The 18647-nt window shown below is 43.7% G+C and overlaps 1 protein-coding gene across 4 annotated transcripts in view; it reads left to right on the top strand.

Annotated features, from left to right (window-relative positions):
- Positions 1-248: 248 nt before the first annotated feature.
- Cav1 (caveolin 1) overlaps positions 249-18647 on the top strand; it is a 34151-nt gene continuing 15752 nt past the window's right edge. The window contains exons 1-2 of one of the 4 annotated variants that reach the window (XM_021644094.2): positions 249-406; positions 1855-2019. In XM_021644094.2, coding sequence (XP_021499769.1) covers positions 377-406; positions 1855-2019 — 195 coding nt within the window. In that variant the 5' untranslated portion in view covers positions 249-376. Of the gene's footprint in view, positions 407-978; positions 1126-1280; positions 1300-1431; positions 1451-1854; positions 2020-18647 lie in introns of those variants that run through there. The other 3 variants (XM_060373737.1, XM_060373736.1, XM_060373735.1) reach the window with 3 other exon arrangements.

Below are 18647 nucleotides of genomic sequence, written 5' to 3' on the forward strand. Positions count from 1 at the left end.
ACCTGGAAAACAGGCGCTTTCCCCTGGATGCCTCTCTGTTGGTTTATAGCTGGGAAAACGTTGCCCCGAGTCTAAAATATCTGCTCTAACAGCCTAGCTCTGATGAAGGCTTTCTCACGGGCTCTCAGCTCCCCTCGGGCGCTCCCCGCCCTCTGCTGCCAGAACCTTGGGGATGTGCCTAGACCCAGCGCAGAGCACGTCCCAGCCAACTGAGAGCAGAACAAACCACTGGCCGGCCGCCAACAGGCTCCCTCCCAGCCACCGCCCCCCGGCAGCGTCTTTCCCCCCTATACAATACAAGATCTTCCTTCCTCAGTTCTCTTAAATCACAGCCCAGGGAAACCTCCTCAGAGCCGGCAGCCAGCCACGCGCCAGCATGTCTGGGGGCAAATACGTAGACTCCGAGGTAGGCTTGGGTGAGGGCGCGCCTCCGGCTCCAAAGTGCCTGCTTTTGCTATCTCCCACTCCAAATGCTCGGGCTGCTTTCCTAGCCCCAGCCCTCTCTCCACCTTCTCAGCACTCCCCTCGAGCTGGCACCGCTGCGGAAGAATGGGCTGGGTGGGGGAGCCGAAAAGCCAGGAATGTCTTAGTGCTTATTTTCGGAGAGGGGACCAAAGGAGCCCACGGGGGGATGGGGAGGGGGTAGGGAGGACCCCGGTCCTGCGTTGCGAGTCTGCGGGACTTAGAAAAGTTTTCCAGATGGCACTGTTGGCAAGACCCCCCCCCCCGTGCGGTCCAGCCCCTACCTACTGGGAGACTGAGAGCTGGCACGCGTGTGTGTGTGTGTGTGTGTGTGTGTGTGTGTGTGTGTGTGTTTCGGAGAGGGAGAGAGGGTTTTATTTGCTCGCAGTCTTGAGAACAGTCCCCACCAGGAGCCTAAAGTGGCTGGCTTGGGCAGTGGAGCGCGCGTGTGTATTACACTTAGCGAAGTTCTCAAAAACTTCAACAACTCTTGCTGTGCCCTGGACGTCCCCAGAGGAGTTCCGAGGATGGGGAGCCTCCCTCCTCACAGTACCACCGCCATTGTCAGCTACTTCTTGGCACTTAGGTGTCCTAACCTTGGAGACCTTGGCTCCCAAACGTGACTGCATTCAGCCTCAGGCAGACAGCCTGGGCGTGATCTCAGTAAGGGTGGGTTAGGGAGTCCTTCAGATGAGATGTCCTTCTAGGGCATTTTTTTTGGGGGGGGGAGGGAGGGGGGTTCTTGGCACGTGCCTCTGCTCAGAGATGGAAGCGTGTTAGATTGTGACCTACCTAATTCGCGCCCGTGGCCTCAGAAAAACCGTGGAGCAAAGTGGGGTAAAAGAAGGAGAGGGGATGCAGCAGGTGCGAGGGACACACGATGCGACCACTAAGTCTGTCTGCATGGTCCAGCCGGATCTTGCTAGTCATGCTGGAAGGGACCGTGGGGCAGGGTTAACGGGTCGCGGAGGGACAGCGGAGGGAGCAGGTGAGGTTGTGGCGACAGCTCCGGTGGCGTGGAGGAGAGTGGGTGTACAGAGCCGGCAGAAAGCGAGCCCGCGGGCTGGGGAACCGTGGCCGGGAGCGGCGGGGAGCGGGAGGGCGAGCGTGGGGCTTCGCCCTGACCCCTGGCGGCGGGCGCGAGAGGCAGGCGCTCCCAGCCTGGTACCGAGGGGTGTGGTGTCCTCCCCTCCGTCCTCTTAAAAAGCTTGCAGCGCTGGAGTTTTCTGTGCGTAAAGCCTTCCCTTCGAGGTGGAAGCTAGCAAGACTTGGAGCTCCAGGATCTCCCCTCTCCCCCCGGCCAGGCTGACTCCTGACGCTTGTTTTTCTTTCTGAACTTTTCTTCCCATCGCCGTCGCTGCCCTCCCCTGGCTTGGCCGGTTGCCCTCGCAGGGACATCTCTATACGGTTCCCATCCGGGAACAGGGCAACATCTACAAGCCCAACAACAAGGCCATGGCAGACGAGGTAAATGAGAAGCAAGTGTACGACGCGCACACCAAGGAGATTGACCTGGTCAACAGGGACCCCAAGCATCTCAACGACGACGTGGTCAAGGTAAGCGTTGGTGGCTGTCTGGGTACTACAACCCACTCTCCCGAGAAAAAAAAAATTGTGCAGTTTTGAATAGTTTTGACAGACAGGCACTGTTTCCTGGGCTTGGCTGTGAATGAGCTCCTGCTTTTTCAGAAATGTCGCATCTGCCTTCCCCCTCCGGCTGGCTGGTTCAGCAGGAATTGTGGGAGTTCACAGAACCTCAGCCACAGGTGCCCCCTCCCCCTGCCACACACACATACATGGGAAGGAAGATAATTCTGGTCCATTGCCAGGTTAAAAGTCCAGTTGAGGTCCTTTACATGTTGGTAAAATAATTGTGTGAGACTTTGTGCCATTGGTGACAGAATGAGCATATTCCTTCAGCTAAATAATCTACAAATAATTAGCTTAAATATATTAAATTCGAGGAAATGTTTAAGCCCGATAACATATGCAGATATATGTACATATTTTATGTGTATGTTACATATACACGAATAGTGTTTTAACTATAAAAACATAACACGTGTGCGTGCGTAAGCCAATTTACCAAACGGATAATAATTTCCGCCTCCTGACTTCTGGATCGCTCTAATCACATGTGGACAGATGCATCTGTGCTGACAGCCAAGGTCAGCCTGCCCTGGGCTAACAGAACTTTCAGGCTGGGGCTTCATTTTACACCTTCAGGATGTACTTGCTGGGATTTCAAATACATTACTTTCCTGGCTTGTTAGCCAACTGTGGACTTGACACAGTGGTCTGACTTTCATTATCATTTTGTTATTCAACTTTGACCTTTTCAACAATTTTAGCTCAAGGAATTTATTGTCTGAATCCCTGTGGGTTGAGAAATCCTGGACCTGAGCTGTCCTTGGCAGACAGTTTCCTCAGAGTGGCCTTGAGGGCCAAGGAAAATCCTGGCTTCTGGGGTTCCAGTGAGAAGATGCTGGCCTGCCCACTCCATGACGCAGTTTCCGCCCACAGCCTCCTATCTACGGATGGGAGGGACCCAGGGCAGTTTCACCTTTATGAATAATGTATCTCAGAAAGAGAAATGGTTTAATCTACAACCGGAGGAAGGGGGTACCTGTCAAAAGTGACTCTCTTGGTTTGCTGGTAGAGGGAAAAGGAAAATTGGACCATTTTCTCCTGGCCAGATTGTGGAATATTTAAAACCAGCAATGAAGGCACTTCATAAATTGGAAGTTATGATTGCTAAAATCTGTTTATTAGCCACAGTTCCTTAGAGGGGAAAAAGGCATTTTGCTTTTCTCCTTCTTGTGCAGCTACGGTCAAGGATAGAAGCAGATTTCAGGATTTCAGATTGGCTCTTTTCACTGGACCCTCCCAGTTGTTGCAATGTGCTAGGACAGGGATTCCCTGGAGCCAACTAGCCTCCTGGGATGAGTCAGAGAGGCCAGCCGTGTGGATGTGGGTCTAACACACAGCATGACTAAGTGGAGAAAGAAGGCCACACTGGGAAAAGAGACTTCAACACAGATGGAAAAAAGGCATAACAGCCTTGGAGGAAACAGCAGTTTACAAAATACCATTTCAAGAGCGAACGTGGGGATCCCCAAACTGGAGAAATGAAAGAGCTACAGCATTGCCTGCCTACCATTCACTAGGAACAAATCCAGAAAGTCAGGCAGACGAGAAAAACTCACCTTGAGAAAAGAATTAGGCAGGAGTTAGGCAGATGCCCTGCTGAAGAAGATGTCTTCGGAGACACTTGTTCCGCCAAGAGAGACCCAGGCTACCCTTGAACATTTGGCTCCTCCCCTTCCTCACAGTATTAGCTAGAAAAGTCCCATCATCATAAAAATGTCTGCTAGAAACGTCTAGCTAGAGTGTCCCCTGCTCTTAACGAATACCTTCACATCAAGCTGAAAACCACAACTTAACAGACTCTGTATGCTGAGAAGAAATGAGGCCCAAATTTAAAGTATAGAGAACAGCAGAGTTCATTGTTCAAGGCCTTACAGTGCTATATATCAAGTATGGAGGCGTGGGAAGGCTCCAGAGCCTTGTGTGCGCTATATTAGCATTTCAATAACATAGAGCATGATCACCTGCCCCACTGGCAACAAGGGTATAGATTTAAATATAGAACTGATCACCAATGAAATTGTTCCCTTATAGATTTCTGCCATTCCACATAATGATTTATCAGCATATACACATTTACCTAAAATTATTATGATTTGAATGTCTTCTTAAATTTCTTTTTACTGAAGTAATTAAAACTTGGCTCCATCATTCTTCCTCTGACATTTCTACGTTTTCTTATTATGTTCATTCACATACTGATTACATGGGACTAGAACCTGAAAGTAAATGAAATGCTTTAAAATGTATGATTCTTTTACGAGTTACCAATCAACTTATTATATTGTTACAACGTGTTATGCTGGATTCTTGCTATTTAAGTCTTTAAATCCAGCAGATAGAAATATTACTGTTAATGAGACAAGATATACACATATTATTAAAATCTTAATCTTAAACACACACACATCCACCAATGGCTGCTTTAGTTTTGCCTTGACTGCCAGGACACGTGTAGCTAGATTTTTAAATTTTTGTTAGCGCATTTTACTTACTCTCTCCCACATGTGGCTTTGTGCTTTCACTTTATTTTTCACTGGCATGAGGTAATACGAGGTTCCACTGTAAATCCCGTTGTCGTTTTAGAAACAGAATGAATTAATGCTGTAATAAGTCGGCGTAGATGGTGTCACACAATAACAACTGTCCTTGATGTCAACTGTCAGGAAGATGCCGCTCTACTAAGAGAAACAGGGAGAGAAGAATATTCATTAAAAATACTTGAGAGGGTCATGCAGGGCATGTGCTGTCACTTGGGGTGGGGCAGGACAGTCTGCGTGGGGGCACAGGAGGGGGCACAGGAGGGGGCAAGAAAGGAGATAAGACTGTCTCTCTCACACACACCTTTTGAAAAACATTTTTACACAGATAGATTTACGTATTGTGTATTGAGCACACTCTCCTCCGAACCTCCCTACCCTCCATTTTCTCTCCCCTCCCCCCTTCTGTTGGTCTTCTTCGATTCCTTAGACACTTCCACGTTTTTATTTTAATTTTAAGTTTGGTTATAATGTTAGTTTAGGAGATTATAGTTACATGACTCCCACTCCTTCCCTTTCCTCCTTCCAGACCCCTCCCTTGTAACTCCTGGCTCTTTCTCAGATTCATAGCTGCTTTTTCTTTGAATATTGTTATATTGTATATATATATATATATATATATATATATATATATATATACACACACACATACATAATTATCTGAATATATAAACATTGCCTTTTCAGTGTATATAGTGTTACTGGTATGTACATGTTCTCAAGGATGACCGTTTGGTATTGGATGACTAATTGGTATGCTCTTCCCCGAGAAAAACTATTTCTCTCACTCTCAGCATTCCTTAGCTGCCTGTAGTTTTTTTTCTTGGGTTCAGGCCTCAGGAGCTTTCCTGTTCCTTAGTGTTATCTATTGATGTCATCCTTGTTCAGGTCTTATGTAGGCAGCCATGTTGGTGAGGCTTCATGGGTGTTGTGACCCTAACACTTCTATGAGACTCTGCGTTACAGTGTTATAGCAAATTTCCTGTTACTTTCTAAGCCCTCTCCCACAACAACCTCTGAGAATTAGGTGTGGTTGTACCATATAGAGTTTAACATCTCACTTTGATTAGAATCTCTGGATTCCAATCAAAGGACAATAAAAATGAAATAAGACATTATAACCAAACAGCAGCATCCTAAATCTCATGCTCATTTCAAAGTTAAAGTTTCCCAAGCCAGCAGTGGGAAGCTGTGGAAGAATTCAAGTGTGGAATTATTGATATGAGAAAGTAGACTTTTGGGAAAGGCTAAGGTAAAAGTACAGGTGTGGTGTAGCCATGCTGGGCAAGCAGGAGAGGGATGAAATAACAAGTGGCCCAAACTCACAGTGATTTAACCTGATCAGTTTTGCAAAGCTACAAAAACAAAACAAATTGAGGAGAAACTATGCTTCAAGAATTTGAATCTTGACCTTTCCCCAGCCTAGCTATATGTAGTACAATGGTTTCTTGTGATGCTGGGCAGTGGCAGTGAGCCATAGCTCCCAGCTGACCATACAACCACAAGAGAAACAACCACTGATACTACAGTGTGCCGTGTGGCTGAACCCCTGAGTTCGGTAGGTTAGGTCTGTTCAGTGAAATACGTCCAACTTATAACGGATGTAATCAAATGCATTCCCTTAGTGACTTGAGGAGCACCAGCAATTACTCTGTAGTCTAGATGGGAAATGGAAAAAAAAATGGTACATACATCGGGGATAGAATCATCTAAGCACAAAACAACATGATTTGTGGGAGCATAATGGTTACCAGCCTAGCTTCTAGTCCCCACTTTTTGACATTAATAAAAATTAAGCATTAATGAAGTTTAAAATAGTCTCAGAAAAACGTGATTCCATAGTTTCAAGGGTGCTCAAGACAGATGTGAAATGTGCCACTAAGAAAGAATAGACACAATCACTTGATTTGTCATGGATTATCGTCATGGGGAAGAAATGGGTTTAGTGATCCCGAGATTAGCGCTGAGACAAATCAGAACATCTGGGAAGAGGTCTTTGTTCAAAAGTAAAAATTTCTGTTTGTAACATTCCTAAAACAGGAACATAGTGATTCCTAAATACATACAAACACAATCTTCATAAATCATGGAGCAAAGACATGTATGCAATGAGCAGAACAGGATCAGTGGAATTTTCTGACATACCCATGAACCTTTTACATGAGAAAATAGCTTAGAAAAAAGTGATTGATGTCAGATAAGCATCACTTATAAAATTAAGCCATTGTAATATACATATAATCAAAGCACACTTCCAATACCATGGTGGCATCCTCTTCTGTTGGAATTGATAGCAGTTTTACTTGTCTGTTTAATGGGTTTAAGTTGCTTTGTAAGATGGTAATTAATATTTTGCAACATCTAAAATCATATTCAGAGTTCAAGATGTCCAGTTTATAAGACAACATAATAGTCATCTTGATTGCAAGTTTTTACACATTATTACGCGAAGGAAGATACTAAAATGGGGGACATTATTAATTCCTAAGCATATGAAGTGATTTTTAAGTTCAGTCAGTCATTATATGTATACATATATATTAAATACTTTGTAAAAGTATCTCCATCTCTTAACTAAGGTAAAAAACAGTGAGAAATTGTCTAGATGTTGACTTTAACTGAATAAATTTGTATATTTTTATTATGACAAAGTATACTATATATCCTTGAATTATAAAGCGTTCATGTTATGGGATATTTTTCCATTAATGGCAGTGCCGTCTAAACTTTTTAGAGGGTTATGAACAGCTGCAGTAGAGGATAGAATCTAAAAAGTCCAGAAATTTTAAGAGCCATCTGTTGATGCATCCTGTCCACTCACGTGTGCACAGTAGCAGGCACCTTCTAGTTCTTCCTGGTTTGCCCTGCTTTGAAATAGCAGTTCTCTATGATTAAATGCCCAGACAGGTCTGATTGCTAAAGAGAAGGGTCCAGATAAACTGACCTGTGGAGCTCTGGATCCTCCTATGGATCCAGGAAAGGGGGAGGATGAATTCCTATGAAGATGGTTTATGCTAGGATGCATACACCCTTTTTTTCTGCCCTGTAGAACATGTATGGATATGCATATACATATACATATGTATTCTCTGAAATTATTTATTATATGATATACATTGTACATAAGATGCTACATATAAAAATCTTCTATAATGTCATTGAAATATCTTTGCAAAGATTTTTGTCTTTGAAAGATGTATGTGTCTTTGAAAAGAATGTAGTAAATGCCCTTCTCTTACAAAACTTCCTGATATAGAGGAATTCAGAGACATTCTGGTGTAGTAGAATGACTACTGTGCTAAGAAAATACTTTTAATCAAAGTTCTTTCTGAGTTCTGTAATATTATGATTAAATTGCAGGAAATATTGCAGTTAATATTTAATATTCTCTCTGCCCATGTTGGCTTTCAATTTCTCCTATTGGAAATTTGAAATCTGAAGCCTTTAAAAATGCACAGTTTCTTAAAAATCCCAAGAGGTTTCATGAATTTAGCTAAGGCATCAGAGTCACTAGAGGAATTCTTAAAATCCATGTTTCTGCTCCTACCCAGACTTGTTAAATTTGAATATACAGAAGGCACAAGTATCTATATTTTCAGGGCTTCAAATAATGATTATTCAATCTGATTGATTCTAAACCTGAAGGCAGGTTAGAAGCAGCTGTGCCCACGTTGGCTCAATGGTATATCCTCTAATTTCTTCTACCCCAAGAGAACAGATGAGTCACGTGGGAGAGATTTTATATGTTGGTTGGCTGGTTTGGTTTTGATTTTTGAAATTTTCCCTCACAGAACACTATTTGAGGGTCTGGGCATTTTAAACCTTGCCAGAGAATTTTGAAACAACATGGAGTACTCCCAAGCCACCCTTGCTCCATGACTCTCCATCTCTTGGGGCCATTGGAGTTGAGAGCCAACTGGAATCCCAAGCCCTAGCGTAACCTGAATGGGGCAACCTATGTTCCATGTTGCCCCATCCCACACTGATCAGTCTTGAGCAACCAGTTTTTGTTTTTTTTGTAACCTTGGGCAACGATTAATGGTGCTCCCCATTTCAAACCAAAAGTACCTCAATTTGGAAGGAAAAAAAGCATTAAAATTCATTGGCAATTGCCTATCTCTGATTCTTATGCCTGGGGTACACTAGGAATCTCTCACTTGGATAGTAGATGGTTTCACATTCCAAGTATGCTCCCTCCACCCCATTCCCCACTGTCACACCTTCATCACAGCCAGCAAGCTCTCATGTGGGTGAGCACATTCTAAACTCAATCTACCCTGTGCTACACCGCTGGATTCTTTCCATCCATCACAGGGTTAAGAAAACTGACACTTCTCCATCACATATTTTGTCAGTGACTCAATCAAAAGATTATAATGTTTAAAACCACTTAACTATTTTTCAGTTAGTCCAGGAAACATAAAACAGCATGATTTTACATGGACCATTGTTTAGGGAGGGGGAAATGTTTCTGAATATTGTCTTAAAGGAAATCTGTGTGATCCATGGACTGGTTGACTTCCAAGACATTTAGTTGGTAGAACAGCGCTACACCTGCAGAGAATACAGATTTCCCAGCCTCTCACAGAAACTGTGCTGATGGCTCAAATACAAAACACATCTTGCTTTTTTGACATCTTACAAAGATGTCTCTTGTTGGTCATTACTTCATGGAAGGGGAAGTACAAGTTCCCTTAAAAAGATACAAGCGTGTTTCCCCCTCTCCATTGTTGCCTGCTCTGGTAATTAAAAACCAGACATTTTTTTTTAATTTTGAGGAGACTTAAATACATTTCAGTGGGGTATATCTCAAAGTAATTTAAAATTTCAAAGCTGCATTAAGTATTCTAATTTTTCCTGAGCTCATTCACATTACAATGTAGCTAGAACATTGACAGATTCAATGCTAGATATTTGTATCTACAGATTATATGGTGCAGATACCAAACACACAAGTACAAGTTCGCATTTTACAGTGAATAATGAGACCAAATAGTGAAAATCCAGCAGACCAAAAGCAAACAAACAAGATTTTAAAATGTCTTATACAAATGCTTGCCCCTGGCTTGTCACATGCTCCGTGTTAGGCTAGGCTGCACACACCTCAGCTCCAGCTTTCCCCACGTCCACTTCTACTCTCATCCCGCCATATTCAGCCAGGCTCAGGCATTACCTGAGTAGCTGAAGACAGCCCCCATCTCCAAGACCACAGGGCTTAGGGCAGGGATATGCACGCAGATAATTCTGATGAAGATCATAGAACTAAAGGGCAGACAACAATTAGACACAAAGCAGAGAATTCTTGGCAATCTCCGAAGTCAAGTGCATGTTTGCACAGAAAGGTTCCCTCCAAGAGCAGCCAGGGGCGGGGTGTGTGTGTGTGTGCCTGTTATCAGCAGCAGTTCAGTGTAGCCAGAGCCATGTGGAAAACCAGAAGCCAGTTCAGCATGGCCTTCTTCACTCAGTCACACAAAGGGGCTTTGGGGTCACAGAGTCACCTGATGGTTACAAGCACCCTACTGCTAAATGTGTGAGTAGGAGGGAGAGAGGAATGGAGGGTACTCCTTCCAGTATTTCCTACAGCCTGGCTCAATGGCACTCGATTCACCTACTCCTCCGGTGGTCCGGTGAGACGCTCACTGCTGTTATTATTACCTTCATGCTCATTTTACAAAAAGGAAATACAGGTTGTTCAGGATTGCACAAGCAGAAAGTAGGAGAGTCAGTCTTAGAACACAAACAGTAGAACTCAAAAGCCCATACCCATACCCCTCTGTAACAAGCTACACTCCAGGGAAACACTGGCGTTATGAAGGAGCTGAACTGTGTGACGGCAGCCACATACTTTAGCACACAGCAATTGTTGATGGGATCTGTTATGTTGGGAGTAACAGGCGTATCACTGTAGGGCCTGACTCCAGATCCTGGAGAGTTGGTAAGAAAGAAAATGGAGGTACAAACCGATGGAAATTCCCAGACATGCAAGCTCCCAAGGGGCCGAGGGCACTGAGCTGCGAAGAGCAGAGATGAGCACAGACCCTGGAGCATCTCAGTGAGTGGAAGCAGAAGCGAGGGCGTTGACTGAAGAATTGTTCAAGTTCTGGGATCACCCAGGCTGGTGAGAGCTCCTGGGCTGGGGCAACCGTGAGAGAGCAAGGAAGCAGGTTCCAGCAAGTACAGAGCAATTCTCCTGAAGGCTCTCGGTTTCCCTGCTCAGTCTGTGTAGACATACGTGCCAGGGAGCCATACATTGTGGAAACAGGAAGCTATTAGATGCTGGTGGGAGGAAGGTCTATTGAGTTCTTCAGGGAGTTTCTCTGAGATTTCCTCCCTAGGCATTCCATATTTGTTCTCAAAAACAAATGCCAGAAACAAAGACAGACTTAACTAGTACATTTTTACAAGGCAGCATTAATCCCCTAGAACAACTGAAATGTTCCCTCGGCCATGCCTCAGTCTTTGCCCTCCCTAGGTTGTTAGCAGGAGCACATGGCTGGAAGTGAGCACCAGGGAAAGGGAAAGCATCAAGGAAAGGGAGCTGCATTTGTCAGACTCATCACTGATTATTTTTGTTGTTTCAATGGATTCTTCTTGTTTGCGCCTCAAAAAGCCAGGGTGTTTGTTTGTTTGTTTGTTTGTTTTGTACTGTTTAAAGGGAGAAGGCATCACTGAAAAGGATTACAACCAATCCCCCAAATAATGCTTGGATAAACCCCTTCCATTTCTGTAGTGAAACAGATCTGCGAATGAGTTGTTCCCATAAAGCATGCTCAGGCGATGCTTAGGAAGACCAGCTTCCCCACAGGACCCAGAGAACATGGAGTCCCAGGACACGAGGGACCCCTCCCAGAGCTCCAAACATCCTCAGATGCCTGGGCCTCCTAAAGAACCAGCTGCATCTGTTCTTTATTCTTGCACCGATGGGCTCACTGCTGTAGCAAGTTACAGAGTTCTAGCCCCTGTTTTACTGCTCACGAAGAGGAAAATGGTCTTGTCTCCTTCTTTTGCAGAAGACTTTCTCTCCCTTTCTTACCTCATCTCACGCCAGAGTCTGTAGAACAAGGCAATGACCCTTGCTTCTCTAGCTTCCCCAGACCCAGAGCTCAGCACTGAGTCAACCACCAGAAAATAGAGGCTAAATTGAACTGACACTCAACTTCTTTAGCTTATATAGTCTTATTTTTTTTAATGAAAACACAGTTGGGTTATATTATCACCTGACTTTCTTTGTGCCTTTTGTCTACATTGACTACAATTTGAAACCTTGCAAGAAAACAAAAATCTCAAACAGTAATAAAAATGTCCAAAAAATCAGTCTATTAAGAGAAGAATGTATTTTATATGTATGTATGCTTATATACATACATATTTGCAAGTAATTGTAATATTTGTATGTATTTTTAATGTTATTTCCTATTTTTTAAATGCCAGTATGAGATGAACACAAATATAATACATCTTCCTTGGGCCTTCTAGTGTTGACCTCCTGGGGCTCCACAGATCAAGGATAAGCTCCAGCATATCCCAGGCACATTCCCAGGATGCCATTGACTGCTTGTGGCTTAGCCACTTCTTCCTTCGCTTTTGCTTTATCACTGGGAGAGGACAAGCATGCAGAACTTCTTGCTCGGAAGATTGGAACAGCCATCCACGAGGCCAATAGCAGAAAGGGTTCCTTTCACACCAGAGCTAGCCTCTTACAACTCACCGATCTCTTCTCAGAGAAAAGGGGTTTAAAAAATTATAATGGACAGGATGTAGAACTCAGGCGTGACTGCTTCATTACTGTCACAGGCAACAGAAGGTCAGCTTTTATCTCCGATGGTCGACCTGTTCTTGTCTGTAATAGCAGATAGATTACTACAACATGTCTAACAATCATCAGCAACAGGATGAGTGTAAAATATCTGTTGAGTTATGACTCAGTTAAAAATATATAGCAAGAAGAAGTGCCACCGAGGAAGAGTGTTGAAGTGTAAATAGCCAGTTAGAGTGTGACTTGGTATCAAACAGCAAGGCCAGGACCACAGTCTTAGCACATACAATGCTTTGTCAGAGACCGAAGTGGACAAAGTTAAAAGGACTTTCACCTCACAAATGACACCAGTTATGAGGACCTTATTAACATCTGTGATAAAAATAAAATCAAAGTGACTTTGACAAATTACAGATAGCTTATAAAAAGAGCAACCAGTGCAAAACACAAGCCTGTGGTATATATGCAAGATTAGAGTCTCACAACAGTGTGATGCAGCCATGATCATTCAGGCCTTTACAGCCATTGAAGCAGGACATTCTCCCCAAGCATGGTTGGATACCATAAAAAGCTAAAATGATACGCTCAGGATGCGAGGCTAAGCACTGCACTCAGGGTCAGCCGCTTTGGACCCAGAGAAGAGCATGTGTGATTGCATGCGGGTTGATGCCCCAGGTCCCGCCTCTGAGAAAAAGGTATCGGACGGTCTGATGCTCTTTGGGTGGATGACACCTAAATGAACATCGGTACAAAGTCCCAATTTATTTCTAATATCAGAGATCAGACCTCTACTCTTGCCTGATGCGTCTAAAACAAAAAGGGGGAACTGTAGAGAGCTGCAGAATGCTATGCCTTAAAGATGGAGCTGGTTTCCGCCTTCCACCTTCCAGATGATGAGTGCTCTCTGTCACAAACAACTCCACATTTGGCTAAGGCCGAGGATCTGGCTTGCTTCCATGTATGTGGACCTATCTGCATTGCCCCCGTGGCACGCCTAGGTTGGCTACCCAGAGGCTATTTAAGCTGTGGGCTGGCTTTCCCCGGGGTCCGAGGATTGTTCAATGTTCCTGAATAAACTGCATTGAAAAAAAAAAAAAAAAGAACTAGAAGTAAAAATACAAGAGAAGCAGATAATTAGACATAAAAGTAGGTAAATAACAGGGAAAGACTGTCATTTTCGAGGAAACTTGTGATGTGAAAAACCAATAAGCCTGTTGAGCACAGGGGAATAGAACTCTTTGCCATGAGGATTCCCCAGTCCTAGGCACCATGACTTTTTTTTTTTTCTGAGAATCACTAGTGTAAACACACCCTTACTGGGTCAACCCAAAATCCCTTAGGCAATGGGAGATGCAAACTAAGTTTGTCACTTGCTGCGAAGCATTAAACATCTCCACAACCAAATGATATTTTGAAGCAAGCATGATTTTATGCCTCAAAAGGAATGTCACCTCCTAGAGTCTTCAAGTTACTGTGCTATCGATTGCATGGACCTGGGCACCTAGTTTGGCCTTGAAAGGGTGTGGAGGTTCTGGAGAAACTCTAGAGAAGAGCAAAAGGTGGTTAGGAACAAAGAGATATCTCCAAGGCAGAGGGTGCTGCTTGGTCTGAATGATATTTTGGGAAGCACAGCCATCTTTGCTTATTGTCAGTTATTGGCAGATTTACGAGATTTATCCAGCAGAGTCACCACTCAAGAAAAGAGAAGGCTAGCGTGGGTCACTTAAAAAGAAAGCAGAAAATACTTCCAAGTCCTAAGAGTGTTCAGTCTCAGGAATGTGTCACACAAAGTGCCTTCCTTAGCGTTGTGTATGTATTTCATTACTTGTCCTTACAACTTCTTAAATCTTTCTCCCTCCCTCTCTATGACAGCACACACTCACACACAGCCTAACATGGACATGTGTAGACGCCTTTCTCTATTTCAGCAGAATGCCTGGTTTGCTTGGGTGAAGAACTGATGTAGCTTTGCCTTAATCAGTGATGGAGAATGAAAGTGGTAAACACCCAAAAGCAGAACCCCAGAAAATGCACACCCATTACAGCGACTAAAAGGTCAGCGTGAAGCATTATCTGTACGGCAAACCCGCCCTCCACTGCCTCCCACGGAGCACATATTCACAGAGCTTGCTGCTTGTATAAACCCCATTGTGATAGAACCTTGAGATACAAACTCACAAACTCACGGAAGGGTGTAGCTTGAGAGGCTCTTCAACAAGCCCCCAACCATCCGGAGAGTGTTTTAAAACAGTACACATTGAGATGTGGAAAATCTGATGAGATGATTTCATGAAAGGGCCCAGGCTCCATGGAGGCTTCCTTTCCAGCTTCTAGATGCAGCTAATATGCTGCAGGAATTAAGTTCAGGCTGGCTTAGACACTCAGAACTTATTAATAAAAAGCAATGCATCCCAGTAAGATTTTCATAACCTCAAGGGAAGTATTACTTCACTAGCTCCACACTGGTGGAGCACAGGGCGTCTTAGCCATTTTACCGGAATATGGTATTTTCTGCTGCAGCAGCCACATGAGATAAACTTTCCATGCAAAGTGAAGATCACTTCATTAATAAAATCCACCTATGGGCTGCCTTCCCTTCTTTTGTATTATTCTTGTCTATTCTCCCTCAAGAGGACAGCATGTTGTTCACAGCACCAAAATGACACGTCCAGCCCTCTTCCTTGCCTGCACTGGAGCTTACAATGCCCATTGGATTTTCTCCTAAAAGGGCTGTAAAATTCCTTGGGTACCAGGAATCATGGGGAGTTTCAGAGAATCCACAGCAGTTAGGTGCCATGAAGTTCTCCAGTACCTCAGAGGGAAGAAACTTAAGTCACTGACTGACATTTGCTAATGCCATTCATTCCTCAGAGCAAATGGGGAAACTGAGTCCCAGAGTAAATTTTAATTCTAGTCCTTTCTTGGACATGTATCTCCAATGTTGCTTTGGGACTTGGCCAAGTTCTATCTTCTTCCTCTGTCTACAAAAATCAAAATGTAAAACTAGACAATCCCTAACTCACTTTTATTTTTAATGATTTATAGTTCAAGTAGATTAACATTCATACAAAAGTAGAAGCACAGAAATGCACCTGACAAAGCAAGAAAGTTGGAAGTATTCTCATCAATAAGGTGTGTGTGTGTGTGTGTGTATGTGTTGTTTGTTGAGGGTCTTACTAGGTAACTAACTCTGGCTGTCAGGTGACCTTCTGTGTAGAAAAGGCTGGCCTTGAACTTACAGGCATTCACCTGCCTCATCCTCCCAAGTACTATTAAAAGCTTGTGCCACCCTGCCTAGCTAATCACCAACAGTATTTTTTTATATGCATTTAGCATATACATTTCTAAGTTTTTGCAGTTTACACATATGCTCTTTTTTATTTATTTTATTTTTTGCCTCTTTGCTCTTAAGAGTGCAACAGTGGCACTTAATTAAATCATCTTTGAAAGACTGAACTCACAGGTGGCCTGCTGAAGCCGCATGTGTATGGGTCGCAATACACATTTGGTTCTGAAAACAGTTTAGATCTGGAGTTCATTTCATCCTCTGATGGACTCTGTGCTTTGCACTCTTCTCTTTTATTGCACTTGCCTCCAAATTGGCTGCTTGTGTTCCAAGATGAACCAGGACTCAGTTCCAAAGTAGGCAACAAACCTTCAAGTTTTCTTTTTTCGTTTTTGTAGCTATCCAGTTCATCTAAGTTCATAAAGGGCATAATTGCAGCTTCAGTTAGAGCAATGGTCTCATAAAGACCTAGCTGAATAGAAAGTTCCCAGACTGTATGAAGCCAAGTTGTCAAACTCACCTAGTTCGCGTGGCCCATTTTTGGAGTTCTTTTAAGGCCCATCTGTGAGCAATAGGATCGGATGACTAACAGGCAAAGGGAAAGGCAGCCTTACTTTGAGTCACATTTTCCCGTCAGGGAGCTGTAAAGTTTGTTTCTCTCCAACTGACATAAAGTTTAGCATTTAAAGGCCCACATGATTTTAATCCTTTCACTTAGCACCCCAGCTGTGTGACTCCAAAACTAACCATGAAGCTGCTTGAGTTCTGTACCACCTGAGCACTTCTAGGGAACTCACAAGCAAAGCTACACCAAAACCTGTAGGTTTCAATCCAATTCTTCACAATACACAAAACTAAATTGAGCCATCTTCCTTGCCATTACTCAGCCTTTGTGCATGCTTTCACCAAAATTATAGCTGGACTGAAAAAAAAAAAAGGTCTATTACCAGGGAATTCAGTTTCTAATTCTTGAGTGACCTAATAACACACTCAGGACCATTCCTTTTTTTAAAAAAAATTCTTTATTAATTACACTTTATTCATTTGTGTCCCCCCTGTGGTTCCCTCCCTCCTCTCATCCCAATCCCTCCCTTCCTCCAAAGAGCATGTCACCAAGACAGTGATTGCTTTTGTAAGGCGGAGCTTAGACGTACCAGTGCCCTGGGTAGTAGCTTGAATGAGAGTGGTGCCAATAGGCTTATATATTTAAATGATTGTTCCCAAGTCGGGGAACTGTTCAGGAGGAATTAAGCAGTATCTCCTTGTTGAAGGAGGAAGCCACTGAGGGTGGGCTCTGAGGTTTCAAAAGCCTATGCTAGGCCCAGTTCTCTCTCTCTCTCTCTCTCTCTCTGCCTTCTGTTTTTGGGTGTAAGCTCAACTGATGCTCTTGTGCCATGCTCTCCCCATCCCCATGATGGTCACGGACTAATCCCTGAAGCCATAAGCAAGCCCCAATTAAATGCTTTCTTTCATAATCTCCCTTGGTCACGGTGTCTCTTCTCAGCAATAGAAGAATAACTAAGACAGCTGGTTTCACTAATTCATTCATATATTTGACAAATACTGATTTATGATCCACTACATTTCAGAAACTTAGAGTCTGCTAGCAGAAATGGAAACCACACAAACACACACACACACACACACACACGCATACTATTAAGTAAGAGTGATAACCTAGTTGGAAGGAAAGGTTCAAGTGAGAAATGTTCAAGGTCACAAAGAAGTGACCAGGTAGAGAGCAATGGGAGAAATGGGCTGTGCCCATTCCACAGCCAGTGAGAGACTCTGTAGCAGGAACAGACTTGGGCCTAGGAGACATCATCCTTGATTCCTTGACATTCTAGAAGCTACTCATCTGTAATCAGGAGGGGTGATGACTTCCTCTTTTACCGAAAAGTAAATGAGTGCGCCTCAGAAGGATGCCACTCCTCCCTTGCAGTGATTTCTAAATCTGAAAAGCCAAAGTTCCTGTCTATTTTATTTACACTGTCCCCTTTCAGTGACCTAGAGCCAGCCCCGTGACCTTGACCTGGTCCTGTTTCCCCATTTCATTTATTCCATCCTCAAATTGTAAATGCTTCCCAAATGTTAGATGAATAAATATATGGCTCTGTAAGGCCACGGCAGAGCAAAGCAAACATCTCTGCAATAAACAGACAGGCATTCCAGGCTATAGAGACTTCTAACAGCACATTATGGCTTTCTAGGGCAGGACTCTCAACCAGGTGCAATTTTGCCTCCCTGCCAAAAGGACATCTGGCAACATCTAGAGACAGTGTTACTCGTCACAATTTGGAGGATGTTACTGGCATCCAGTGATTAGACTTTAAGGACAGAGATCATCATTCTGCGGTGCACCACCCACTATAAGGGCTCCTCTAGACCCGAATACCAATCTGCCAATCATATGTGCGTTGAAAACCCCATAGTAAAAGTCAGGGGCCCTGTCTTGAGAGTCACTTTACATAAGGTGACAGTTCTGCACAATGGGCTGTGATTCTCCTTGCCAGAACACTAGCGTGTGTCCTTTCCTCTGTTTGCCAAGCAGTGTTCAGGCCTGCACAGATTTATTTCATTCGTTTTCTATTTGTTTAATAAACAGACTAAAAGCACTGGAGGGGAAATATTCCGGCAGTGAGGTAAAATTCGTGCTGTTTGTAATGCTCCTTTGACTGAGCCGCATGGTAGGAAGTAACATCTCCCACCAGGAAGGACCCTGTAGCAGCTGAAAAAGGAGCACCTAACTCCTTAAAAGGCTATAACTCAAGCAAACATGTTTAGGAACTAAGGGGTAGCCTGCCAGTGCCAAAGACATTTCTGCCTGCTATATCTTGAATAAAATATAAAGAGCCCTTTTTCTTAGTATGGTAATCATTCATATCTGTCCCATGACAAGCCCAGAAGCTTAAAGAATAACAAACACCAAAGCATAAACACAGAATTCAGTGAGCAA

This window comes from Meriones unguiculatus, chromosome 21, assembly GCF_030254825.1.
Source record: "Meriones unguiculatus strain TT.TT164.6M chromosome 21, Bangor_MerUng_6.1, whole genome shotgun sequence".
Taxonomy (NCBI): domain Eukaryota; kingdom Metazoa; phylum Chordata; class Mammalia; order Rodentia; family Muridae; genus Meriones; species Meriones unguiculatus.